The sequence below is a fragment of the Gymnoscopelus microlampas genome (assembly GCF_963454915.1).
Source record: "Gymnoscopelus microlampas genome assembly, chromosome: 6".
NCBI lineage: Eukaryota > Metazoa > Chordata > Actinopteri > Myctophiformes > Myctophidae > Gymnoscopelus > Gymnoscopelus microlampas.
In genome coordinates, this window is record NC_139943.1 from 4,217,198 (window position 1) to 4,230,742 (window position 13,545).

Below are 13,545 nucleotides of genomic sequence, written 5' to 3' on the forward strand. Positions count from 1 at the left end.
AAAAAAAATGTGGAAGCAAGCCCTAAATAAGCAACTACACTGTAAAATCCCCCCCCCCAAAAAAAAACCCTGCAACCACCAATATTTACAAGCAACTTTACAGCAACTTAACTTCTTCTTATGAATTGAGTATGTGAGGACCCCTATTGAATCAAGCCAAAAGGCTTCTTTGTTTTTTGTCTTTTCTTCCTTTTCAGCTGACCGTGTATTTTAAACTGTAGCCTACATCCATGTGCTTTTTCTCTCTGCAAACTTCTAAATAAAGTATTCAATCGATCAAAGAAAAAGCAGCCCCAAAGTCACTTATAATAAGCCCGACATGGCAACGCCGGCTGGCTCTGGCCGTGTGTCCACATTACGCACACACGCTCTGTGAAATCTGACTCGACTTTAAAAGGCTGTGACACAGTCTCTACAGCAGACAGAGAGAGAGGAGAGAGAGCTGGGTCTCCTGTGTGTTTAAGGCAGGTTGTTTCCCCCCACACACACACACACACACACGTCTCACACACACACACACACACACACACACACGGACACACAGAGAAAGAGAGAGATAAGAGAGAGAGACAACACAGCGCTTGGAGCACGGCGCTGCTGCTGGCGCGGGGGGGTTTCGCGAGAGACGGCTCACGTTACCGCAGCGCGTAAAAGGGAGGATTGTTGCCGCGCCATGCACAGCAGTCCTCCTAACCGCGCGCTCTGCTCCTAAACGGACTCCTCAACCAGTCCGTGATGTTCAGCCCCACCACGGTCACCATGACGACGTGGACTTCTCCTCCCGCCGACGACAACAACTACACCGTCCTCCAGGCCGAGTTGGTCAACAACTCCAACTCCAACGCCAGCAGTGCCGCCACCACGACGGACCCGTTCGCCCGGAACGAGGAGGTGGCCAAGCTGGAGATCACCGTGCTCAGCGTCAGCTTCGTGGTGGCCGTGGTGGGGAACGTGAGCGTGCTGCTCGCCATGTATCACACCAAGAAGAAGGCTTCCCGCATGCATCTGTTCATCAAACACCTCAGCCTGGCCGACCTGGTGGTCGCCTTCTTCCAGGTTCTGCCCCAGCTGTGCTGGGAGATCACCTACCGCTTCTATGGACCGGACTTCCTCTGCAGGATAGTCAAACACCTGCAGGTATAGGCTTGTCTGCGTCAGTGTAGCCTATAGCAGTGGTTTTCAACCTTTTTTCATGCCAAGGACCCCTTAAATTGATATACATTTAGGCTGCGGACCACCATTTGAAAATGTTTTGTGCCAGGGACCGCCAGAAGCAAAGATATCAGTTAATTTTTGCTTTAAAAAAATATTAATATTCAAAGATTATGCACACTTTTTCAAGGTTTTTAAAAAAAAATAGCAGATCTACAAGCACCGAGTGCCGCGCTATGAGCTTGTATATCTGCTATTTTTGAATAGCCAAAACTAAGTGGTTAAAATGATTCTGACGCAATGTTAACTGATTTTGCTGGGGACCCCCTGGTACCCCCCCCCCCCCAAGGACCACTGATGGTCCACAGACCACTGGTTGAAAACCACTAGGACTGCATGGGCAATTAACCTGGAATATATCGATTTAGAACTATAATCACCAACTCAATCTTAAAGGTTGGGTACATCAGTAGTAGGACTGACTGCATGGGCTATTACTATTAACCTGGAATATAATTGATTTAGAACTGATCACTACAACTCAATCTTAAACGGGAGGGTAAGTGATATTTATTTTGTTAATGAGGAGTGTTAATATTTCCAATTTTCAGTACTTTTACTTCTACTCCACTACATATCAGAGGCTTTTACTCCACTACAATTATTTGAAAACTTTAGTTACTAGTTACTTTGTAGATTTTGATTAATATCAAAACATACATTAACCACTTCAGCCCTATATATACATTTCGGCCATTTGAAAATAGCCGATCTACAAGCTCACAATGCGTCGCGATGCGACACATTGTGAGCTTGTAGATCTGCTATTTTCAAAAGATTTGTATACATTTGAAAACTTGTGAAATGGGACCTCCTGCATAATGAGTACTTTCTACTGTGCTGTTGTGCTATTTTCCCACTCTTTAACAGCAGTGTGATACATGGTGGTAACTTCCCATCAATATATCCTTAAAGAGGTGGTGCCATGGTTTTGCACCTTTTCTGTTTTTCATGTGTCTATGAGGTTGATACAACTTCATTAAGCCCCCTGGTGGTGTTTTTATGGTGTTTTATGTCTTCTCTGACTATTTTGAGTTTCTACCTGGAGGCTGAAACCTTGAGGGTCCAACGTGCCAATAGAAAAACAGCCCTTTAGTGACATAGTAAAAAATATACCCTCCCCCTCATTATCATAACACAACAGGTGTGGGCATGAGGGGGAGGAGGGACTAGGACAGGTGAGTGGTGCTAAGGTGGTGGAGGAGTTGCTAAGGTGAGAACCAGGTATACTTAATGAACTGGAGGCGTGTCCACATAAAAACATTTTAGGGGGGGGAATCACTGAAAATCACGGCACCCAGTCTTTAAAAATAAACTTATACCAGTGCCTATTTCTCCTCTCTGAGAGGGAAGACCAACCTGTATTATTGCACAATGTCGCACGACCTGAGTAACCGTCCTCCACACACACACACCCTCTGCAGGTGATGGGGATGTTCGCCTCCACCTACATGATGGTGATGATGACGCTGGACCGCTACATCGCCATCTGCCACCCTCTGAAGACCCTGCAGCAGTCCACCAGGCGCTCCTACATCATGATCATCTCCACCTGGCTGTGCAGCCTGGCGCTCAGCACGCCCCAGTACTTCATCTTCTCCCTCAGCGAGGTCAAGCACGGCTCCGAGGTCTACGACTGCTGGGGCCACTTCGTGGGGCCGTGGGGGGTGAAGGCCTACATCACCTGGATCACCGTGGGCATCTTCCTCGTCCCCGTGGCCGTCCTGATGCTGTGCTACGGCTTCATCTGCCACAGCATCTGGAAGAACATCAAGTACAAGACCAGGAAAACGCCCGCGGGGGCGGGAGGAGGAGCCGCTGCCGCCGCCGGAGCCGCCAAGAACCGGCTGATCGGGAAGAATTCGGTCAGCAGCGTCACCACCATATCCAGAGCCAAGCTGAGGACGGTCAAGATGACCGTCGTGATCGTCCTGGCGTACATCGTGTGCTGGGCGCCGTTCTTTATCGTGCAGATGTGGTCGGTGTGGGATGACAACTTCCAGTGGGATGGTGAGTGGTTGGGTATGATTGTTGGCAAATAAACTGGAGGTTTAACCCATTGAGACCTGAAGCCGATTCTACATGTCTCCTAAATCTCAACAGTATTCTGAAAAACGTATGCTTCTATATCAGTGGTGTTCAATCTTTTTCATGTCAAGGACCCCCAAAATGATATGTATTTGGCCGCGGACCCCCATCAAAATATTTTTGTTCCAGGGACCCCCCAAAAGCAACGATTTGAGTTAAAAATGTTCGCTTTAAAAATATATGTATTCAAAGATTTGCACATATTTTCACGATTTTTCAAAAATAGCAGATCTACAAGCTTGTAGATCTGCTATTTTTGAATAGCCCAAAGTGTAAAATAGTGCTTTTTTAGCTCAAATCAAAAAATGACACACAGATGCGTCCTCAGGTGTATAGAAACAGGAACTTGGTTTGACTCCTCCCCTTTCTGTGCGTATACCTACTATAACAGCGGTTCTCAACCAGTGGTCCGGGGACCACCAGTGGTCCCTTGGGGGGTACCAGGGGGTCCCCAGCAAAATTAGTTAACATAGCGTCACAATAATTTTAACTTGAATTTCATAAAAAAATAAAAAGTTATTTTTGCAGCCCTATTTCAGTGGTTCTCAAAGTGAAGTCCAAGGGGGGGGGGGGGGTGTACCAGGGGTCCCCCAGCTAAAGTAGTTAACGTAGCATCACAATCATTTTATCTACTTCATCCATTTATACGTAAAAAATAGCAGATCGACAAGCTTGTATATCTGCTATTTTTGAACATTTTAGAAAAATCTTGAAAGCGTTTGATTTTTATTTATTTTTTCTCCAGAAACTTTGGATGTTTGGGCTATTCAAAAATAGCAGATCTACAAGCTCGTAGCGCGGCACCGAGTGCCGCGCTACGAGCTTGTAGATCTGCTATTTATTTTTTTTATCCTTAAAATGACACCTCTTCCTCTCTCTCTCTCTCTCCATCTCAGAGTCAGAGAACACGGCGGTCACTCTCTCCGCGCTGCTGGCCAGCCTCAACAGCTGCTGCAACCCCTGGATCTACATGATCTTCAGCGGCCACCTCCTCCAGGACTTCACCCACTGCCTCCACCTGTGCTGCCGTCGCATCAACCAGGACTTCAACAAGAAGGAGGACTCGGACAGCAGCCTCAGGAGGACCACGCTGTTGACCAGAATGACCACGAACCGGACCAGCCCCACGTGCTCCTCGGGCACCTGGAGAGAGCTGGACAATCACTCTCCCAAGTCCTCCATTCCGTCCATACAGGCGGAATGAGTGAAAACTTTGAAACGGGAATATATACTGTACGGGACACCAGGGACGTGCACAGATAGACTCTAGGTGGTGCTAGAGTACCTGCCCTTTGCCCTCTTGACCAGAAGTGCCCTTTTGAAAAAAAGGAAAAAAACGTTTTTTTCTTCAGTTTACAGCAGGGGTCTTCAACAGGGGGTCCGGGACCCCTAGGGGGTCCTCAGAGTTACTACAGGGGGTCCGCCAAATCTTTATGTGATATGATTTTTCTTTTTACCATAACCACTCGAAACCTAGCATTCCTTTTCTGAGGAGAACTTTAGCCAAAAATAGCAGATCTACAAGCTCACAACGCCTCGCGCTGCGAGGCGTTGTGGGCTTGTAGATCTGCTATTTTTGGCAAAGAGGTATAGGTGTAGAGGGAAAAAAGAGCAGACCAAGTCAACAAAAAAAAGTATAATTTACTTGAGCACCTGCCCCTCAAAATGTCTGTGCACGCCACTATGACAATCTGACCTCTTTTCTTCACTTTTCCTGATCTTTTCCCTGTAAAAGCAGTGGTTGTCAAACTTTTTCATGTCAAAGACCCCGAAATTGACACTTAGTAGCCCGCGCGGACCACCATTTGAAAAGATAATGCCATGGACCCCCCCCCATACGGCTCTAGCAGTGATTCTCAACCATTTTAATTTCAAGGATCTACAGTTTGACATGCATTATAGGCTACGGACCCCCCATTTAATGACATTTCTATCTCTAGCACCTCAATTTATATTGTAAAATCAATGTTAATTTAACTCTGTGTACTCATTTGTACACTCTCAGATTTACAGACCCATAAGGGTCCATTCGGTTCCTAACTATCCATCATTTAGCTGGGGACCCCCTGGAACTCCCTCAAGGACCCCTGGGGGTCCCCACTTTAAGAACCAATGCTGTAAAGTATGCCCCCCCCCCCCCCACCCCCATTGTTGTACCAGATTTGCCAGGTGTGAAAAGAGGCCAATTCACACCTGGAACCATTTCACGCTTGGCTAAAGGCGAGTTTCTCTGTAACAATGCATGGACAATCCACTGATGTGCCCAATGGCTGGCTCTTTAAGACTTTGGAATGTAAGCAAAATGGAATGGAATGAAAAATAACCGATCTACAAGCTCTAAATCGGCTAATCTTAACCCCCAGAATATGGATGCTTATAGGTTCAAGTGGTTAAAAATGGACACTACTGAAAGTGACTCAGATGTGTGAGCGTGCGAGCACACACACACACTCACACTCACACACACACACACACACACACACACACACACACACACACACACACACACACCTAAAATGTAACAAAGTTTAAGGACAATATGTGAACACTGAAAAGCTGTTATGAGGAATGTTAATGTGTTTTAACATACTGTATATATATATATATATATATTGCCACAGCAAATATATGTTGTTTGCGGATATTTTTCTTCTACATCCGTCTCTTTATGTTGATCGTTTAAGTTTCTGCAATCAGTTTAGATCAGTGTTTCCCAAGCACTGGGACCCCATGTTTGGGTCTAAATCTAAGAAATTCCGTGGAAAGAAAAATACTTGTGATAATAGCCGATCTACACGATCACTATTATCACTAGTTTGGGTCCCAGGGAGACATCAAGTTTCTCTTTTGGGTCTCGAGCTAAAACGTTTGGGAATCACTGGTTTAGATTAATAGCCGAAACCAGGGCTGTAGCCAAATGGATTTCATTTGGGAGTTCCTATTGCTGAAATCACTCTGAACCCAGCCCCCAATTTGAAAGATTTACTAAATTCCCATAAATCAGCAAGCATGGGAAGTGTGTACGTGTGCGTGAGTGCGTGATCTACAAGCTTGTAGATCAGCGTTTTTTGCTACTTTGCTGAGACACTCTTGAACGTGGAAGTAGGACATTCATCTACAACAGTGGTTTTCAACCAGTGGTCCGGGGACCACCAGTGGTCCTTGAGGGGGTACCAGGGGGTCCCCAGCTAAATTAGTTAACATAGTGTCATAATAATTTTTAACCACTTAGCTTTGGCTATTAAAAAATAGCAGATATACAAGCTCATAGCGCGGCACCGAGTGCCGCGCTATGAGCTTGTAGATCTGCTATTTTTGAATAGTCTTGAAATTCTTGAAAATTAGTGTATATCTTTGATTATATATATGTTTTTAAAGTGAACATTTTTTAACTCAAATCTCTGCTTATGGGGGTCCCCTGGCACAAAACATTTTCAGATGAGGGTCCGCAGCCAAATACATATCAATTTAGGGGTCCTTGGCATGAAAAAGGTTGAAAACCACTGATCTACAACAAAAAACATATTGTTGCTGTCGGGCAGAAATTATCTCCATATTCTATTTTGTTTGGGTTAGTTTTTTTTGTTGTAAATGAACACCCCGCTTGATCACCCTACAGCCTCACACAAAAGCATCAAAAGTAGCAGATCTACAAGCTCGAAACTAGTAGATCTGCTACTTTTGCCGTTTTTGAATTTGAATCCTGAAAAGTATACCGTTTTGGACATATGAGGTTTACACCCGACAGAAAGGATGAATAGTTTAAATGTAGAGATACAAGGTTTCTGCCCGACAACAGCGATGCTGTATATAAATGTGTACATTGCGTGCCGCGTATCCATACGTATCTTTATAGGAATCAGTCCGATCAGTCTCGGCGCCCCCCCCCCTTTATTTGGCCCTCGCAAAAATAGTAATGCAAGGTTACACACACACACACACACACACACACACACACACACACAGTACGCAGGGGGAAAAGCCCTCACATTCCACACACACTGCGTCAAAGCGCTTCCTGAGGTTCCTGCTCAGTGGAGGCTGTGTGTGTTTTGACTTCATGAGGGACTCCAGAAGCTGAAGACCTTGTTGTACATTAAACCACTTAAAACCCCTCTATTCCTGTATGAACGACCCGAGTTACCGCTGTAACCTCCATCTGTCTACACCAGGAGTCAGTTGCACCACCTCACACTAAGGTCAAACTTGGCCTATAGTTATAGCTTAAATGGCTTTTAAAAAAGCCGTTTAACCCATTTAGTCGGGAAAGTATCTGTGTCATTTTTAGATTTCTTTGGCTATTAAAAAATAGCAGACATACAAGCTCATAGCACGGCACCGAGTGCCGTGCTATGAGCTTGTAGATCTGCAATTTTTTTGTTTTTTATGTTAACATTTTTGCAAATCTTTAAATATATATATGTATTTTTTTAATATATATTCAAAGATTTGCACTCATTTTCACGATTTTACAAAAATAGCAGATCTACAAGCTCATAGCGCGGCACTCGGTGCCGCGCTATGAGCTTGTATATCTGCTATTTTTGAATAGCCAAATAAATCTAAAATGACACAGATACTTTCCCGGATTGAATGTGTTTAAACTATAACCAGGCTAAGTTTGAACTTAAGTGTGAGGTGGTGCAACTGACCCCTGTGATCTTTTAATGCTAGAGCAGTGGTTCTCAACCTGTGGGTCGGGACCGACCCAGGGGGGTCCCCCAGAATGACAGTGAAGTGAGAATTTCAGGACTTTTAAGACCTTTTTAATACCCCTACAAAAAGGGGGAAAATGACCATTACTGCATCAAAAGTGGTCAACAAACAATATTATAAAAGCTGGTCAAACATTGGCCAAATTGTCAAGTCATATAAGAAAGAGGCAAACATTGTGAAAATAGCCGATCTACAAGCTCACAACGCCTCGCGTTGTGAGCTTGTAGATCGGCTATTTTCCACAATATTTAATCTGTGGGAACCGAGTCAAACTAAATGTAAACGCCTCGATTCCTACAATTCCAAGTGCTTGTCAGGGTTGGGGGTCCCCACTCCCCAGTTTAAATATGATTATTTTTTGGGGGGGGGGGGGGGGGGGGGGTCGCAACCTGAAAAGATTGAGAACCACTGTGCCAGAGTATGTGCTGTGCAGTAACACGCAAACTGTAAATATAAACAAATATGTGTCAAGCTGCACTAGTGGCAATACAAAGAAAACACCACAACATGGTGAATACATTACAGTGAACACAATACACAATACATTTGTATTGTGGGGAGAAAAGGTATTTGTTTATAAGTTGTTCATAAGTTGTTTATGCATACGTGTATAGGTTTATAAGTATATATAATACACACATCCTACTCGTACTGTACATAGAAAGGCACTTTTTTGATGGCGAATATATCTGTAAATATAAGTGATTTATGTAAATCTTGTTCTTGTGACTGTGTGGCTTTTATTGCGTGTGTGTGTGTGTGTGTGTGTGTGTGTGTGTGTGTGTGTGTGTGTGTGTGTGTGTCACAACTGTTACTTTTCAGGATTAAAAACAAAACACAAGCATCAACAGTAGCAGATCTACAATGCTCGAGAGCTTGTAGATCTGCTACTGTTGATGCTTGTGTGTGACTCTGTAGTATGATCGAGTAGAACGTTAATTTACGAAGAAAACACAAAAATGGAGATTGTGGAGATAAGAGGGTTCTGCCCGACGGCAACGATATATAAACACACTGTGTGTGTGTGTGTGTGTGTGTGTGTGTGTGTGTGTGTGTGTGTGTGTGTGTGTGTGTGTGTGTGTGTGTGTGTGTGTGTGTGTGTGTGTACACGTTGAGGTATGAATCAGGCTAAACATGGAGAGTAATTACAGTGAGTGGAAAAACAAGTCATTCCTGGAAACCCTGACCCCAGCTAAGTGGACACAAAGACCATGGCACACACACACACACACACACACACACACTCGCACGCACGCACGCACGCACGCACGCACGCACGCACGCACGCACACACACACACACACACACACACACACACACACACACACACACACACACACACACACACACACACACACACACACACACACACACACACACACACACACACACACACACACAGTGAGGAAGGGGTCCCGCTGAGGTTCTCACAACAACTTTGACCCCCCCACCCCCATTTCCCGTCCACTACTGCGGCCCTTATCTGTGACCTCTGACACTAACCCCCCCCACCTCCGCCCCAGTGGTGGAAAAAGTATACGCACATCTTTTACTTAAGTAAAAGTATCAATACTGCAGTGTAGAAATACTCTGTTACAAGTAAAAGTCCGGTAATCAAAATTTGCTTGAGTAAAAGTACAAAAGTATTGGCATCAAAATATACTTAATGTACCAAAAGTAAAAGTACTCATTGTGCAGAATGTCTCATTTCACAAGTTCAAAATGTATACAAAATCTTTTGGAAATAGCAGATCTACAAGCTCATTGTGAGCTTGTAGATCTGCTATTTTCAAATGGCCGAAATATATATATATATACATATAGGGCTGAAGTGGTTAATGTATGTTTTGTGATAATATAGTAACTAAAGCTGTCAAATAATTGTAGTGGAGTAAAAGTATAATATTTGCCTCTGAGATGTAGTGGAGTAGAAGTAAAAGTACAGAAAATTGTAAAAAAAATCCTCAAAAGTGTACTTGAGTACAGTACTTGAGTAAATGTACTTAGTTACTTTACACCACTGCTTCGCCCTCTACTACCAGGCAGAAAGAAAGGAGCAAGCGGACGTGCTTCATGGCAGCTATAGATCATAAAAAACACATGGGTGGAGCGGACATTTTTTTGTGTGATTGTGTGTTAAATGAGGCTGAACAAGACCTTAATTAGCCTTATCAGATTAGCCCGGTGCAGTGGCTCAGTGGTTCAGTGTTCATCCTTATGATAAGAACAGCTGAATGGACCTCCAAGCTCAAACGTTCTGCTAAACCAGCTAACTCCACCAAAGGGTGGAGTTAGCTGGATCCAATGGAGTTAGCTGCTTTTGTCAGAAGCGCTCTTTAATACTTTTCATTGGTTCAATATGTTTTTAATCAACACACAGACGTAAATAGCCTGGTAAACCCTCCGTCCAGAAATCTCAATTGTATTTTATTTCATGAGTGAGTCTGGCCTGCAGACCTATATGGGCAATTTGGCTGTGGGCTGGAGATGGGCGCGAGTAATGTAGCTTTGATGTCCAAGTGGGCCTTTGATGTCCAATTAAGCCACTTTAGGCTGCAGTGATTATCACCAGGAGTAATTGGTTTGTCTTTGATATTAATGAGCAGCTTGTATGAAAGGTGTATTGATTAATGACGTGTGAACCACTCTGGTTCCACCTGATTGGCCTACCCCCGCTGTCAATCACAAAACAATGAGCGAGGACGCTGATTGGCTCGGTTAGTTTTTAATTCCGCTAGAAACTCCCACAATGGGCAATCAGGCCAGACTCACTCCTAGAGGAACATGGAACATGGAAATGAGATTTCCGGAGGGAGGGTTTACCAGGCTAAGACGTAAAGGGTGTTCAACAGCACTGATTTATGGGGAAAAAAAACTGCAAAGCTTTCAAATAATTGTAGTGGAGTAAAAGTACAATATTTGCCTCTGAGATGCAGTGGAGTAGAAGTAAAAGTATAGACGATTGGAAATACTCCATTAAAGTAAAAGTACCTCAAAATTGTACTGAAGTACAGTAAATGTACTTAGTTACTTTACACCACTGGTAAACTGTTCCTCATTTTGCTGGGGACCATCTGGGTATCCACTTAAGGACCCCTGGGGGGCCCCCATACTCCACTTTGAGAACCACAGCGTTGTCATCCTCTGAGAGAAAACGTGACGAGGGGTGAGGGGGGTGAGGGGGGTAAGGGGTGCGGGGGGGGTGATGGGGTGCACTTGACAGACACTGGACCGTTGGGGTCCTTTGATCGGGCGCTGTGATTGGGTGTTTGGAGGCAATTACGCCGCAGGCTTTGATGGACGTCTCAGGTTACTCTACCTAGCAACCGCTCTGTTTAGCATTAGACGTGCCAATCATGTGGTACTTACTGTCAGAATGCGTCGTTACTGTATGTCTAAGAAAGCTTATGAAACCTTATCTACGTGATCTCATGTTTTCTTTTAAATGTCCAGGGACGCCAGGTTGGCTTAACTTGATTGGGGCGACGGTCATTAGAGTCTAGACCAGGGGTCTTCGACAGGGGGTCCGGGACCCCTAGGGGGTCCTCAGAGCTACTATAGGGGGTCCGCCAAATCTTTGTGTGATAGGATTTAGTTTTTTTTACATTAACCACTTCAACCCTAGAATTCCTTTTCTGAGGGGAACATTAGCCGAAAATAGCAGATCTACAAGCTCTCAACGCCTCGCGCTGCGAGGCGTTGAGAGCTTGTAGATCGGCTATTTTTGGCAAAGATGCTATAGGTGTAGAGGGAAAAAATAGCAGACTAAGTAAAAAAAAACTTTAATATGAAACACAATTTTATACAATATAGAGTAGGGGGTCCCTGCTTCATCTCTCTCTCTCAGCTAGGGGGTCCTTGGCCTGAAAACGTTGAAAACTCCCGGTCTAGACTAGAGAACTTATGCATGCTCACTGTCAGTGGTTCTTATTTTTGCCAGCTGTCCTGCTATCCAACGGTGTTGTTTTTAGTCTGGAACATGCCTTTGAATTGTCAATATTTATCTACAATACTAGTTTGTTCTTTGTCTGTGAAATCTGCCGCCAGTAGAATTGTCCATGTTTGCGATGTGGTCGTTTATACAACAACCACTGTGCCTCCGTTTAAATTGTGAATACACTACTGTAGTAATAAGCTTGGGAAAACCTGGGTTGTTATCTTAATGAGTTGATAAGCGCGAGTTGGAGTTGGTGTGAGCGATTAAGTGTGATTGTGGTCGTTAGGGTTTAGTGAAACCAGATAAGTACAAAGATATCCTGGGTCTGTCTCCTCCAAACATGTACAGCTGCCCCTGTGGTGGGCCGGGGAGGGGTTTAAAGGTATTGGGGGGGGGGGGGGGGGGGGGGGGTTTGCTTTCAGTGTTAATTTTGTCGACTATGACTAAGACAAAAAAAACTAAGGTTTTTGATATTTAGTCGACTAGACTATGACAATTTTCAGAAGACTAAAATAGGACTAAAACTAAATGGTGTGTTATTCAAAAGACTAAGACTAAGACTAAATCAAAATTTGCTGTCAAAATTAACACTGGTTGCTTTGTAGGCCAACATCAGTGTTTTGTACTGGGAGTCAAAGTCAATGGAGGGAGTGGAGAAGTGGGGAGACGTGAATATTTTGGCCGGTTGAGACCAGGCGAGCAGTTACAACTGGACAATATGAAAATGACATGTCACGATTATTGTGGCAAAAATAATTGCGATTAACGATATTATCGCAATAATCAAAATAAGCTTAAAGCTTAAAATGCCACTTTTGTCAACCTGGACAAACACCCAGCATCCCTATTCTGGGGGGAACGTTGTCAAAAATAGGCGATCTACAGTAGGCACTCGGTGCCGCGCTATGAGCTTGTATATCTGCTATTTTTGAATAGCCAAGGCTAAGTGGTTAAAATGATTCTGAGGCTATGTTAACTAATTTTGCTGGGGACCCCCTGATACCCCCCCAAGGACCACTGGTGGTCCCCGGAAGAGTGTAGAGTGAAATAAGAGTGTGCTCTTTACTAGGTCTGTTTTATAACACGGGTTTAAGTGGTGCTGAATTTGCAGCTCAACAAAAAGCTGATTACTATAGTGTATGACGGAGGACAATAGGCTCTATGCACAGCAGCCATATTGGGAATGAATTGGGCCCCTTCCTTACTTCCTTCACAGGTGTTACTTAATGATACTAATTAAGGCTCTGTTCCATTTAGTGTGGCATAGTGGTTGTCTTATTTTCAAGGACCCCCATAACTCTGAGAGTGTACAAATGGAACCAAATGGACCCGTAAGGGTCCATTTGGTTCCATTTGTACACTCTCAGAGTTACACACCCACCTTAAGGGGCCATTTGGGAAGCAAAATGTAGTGTTTCTAGTGAGCCAACATGCACGATATCAGCACCCTGACCAGAATGGAACAGAGCCTTCATTAGTATCATTGGTAACACCTGTGAAGGAAGTAAGAAGAGGCCCAATTTCTTTCCAATATGGCTGCTGTGCATATAGAGCCTATATTTCACGATAAATTTAAATCTCCGCGATACGAT

General features: G+C 44.2%; 1 protein-coding gene across 1 annotated transcript; it reads left to right on the top strand.

Moving 5' to 3' along the window:
• The first annotated feature begins 680 nt into the window (after positions 1-680).
• On the top strand, positions 681-4,538 carry LOC311047230 (arg8-vasotocin receptor-like). Its single transcript, XM_084059877.1, has 3 exons — positions 681-1,137; positions 2,637-3,222; positions 4,197-4,538. Exons 1-3 carry the CDS (start codon positions 736-738, stop codon positions 4,502-4,504), a joined length of 1,296 nt encoding a protein of 431 aa, XP_083916003.1. The 5' UTR covers positions 681-735; the 3' UTR covers positions 4,505-4,538.
• The last annotated feature ends 9,007 nt before the right edge of the window (positions 4,539-13,545 follow it).

Coding starts and splice junctions, on each gene's coding strand:
- LOC311047230 (XM_084059877.1), top strand. CDS start 736: ATGTTCAGCCCCACCACGGTCACCATGACGACGTGGACTTCTCCTCCC. Junction 1,138..2,636: donor GGATAGTCAAACACCTGCAG/GTATAGGCTTGT, acceptor CACCCTCTGCAG/GTGATGGGGATGTTCGCCTC. Junction 3,223..4,196: donor TGACAACTTCCAGTGGGATG/GTGAGTGGTTGG, acceptor TCTCCATCTCAG/AGTCAGAGAACACGGCGGTC.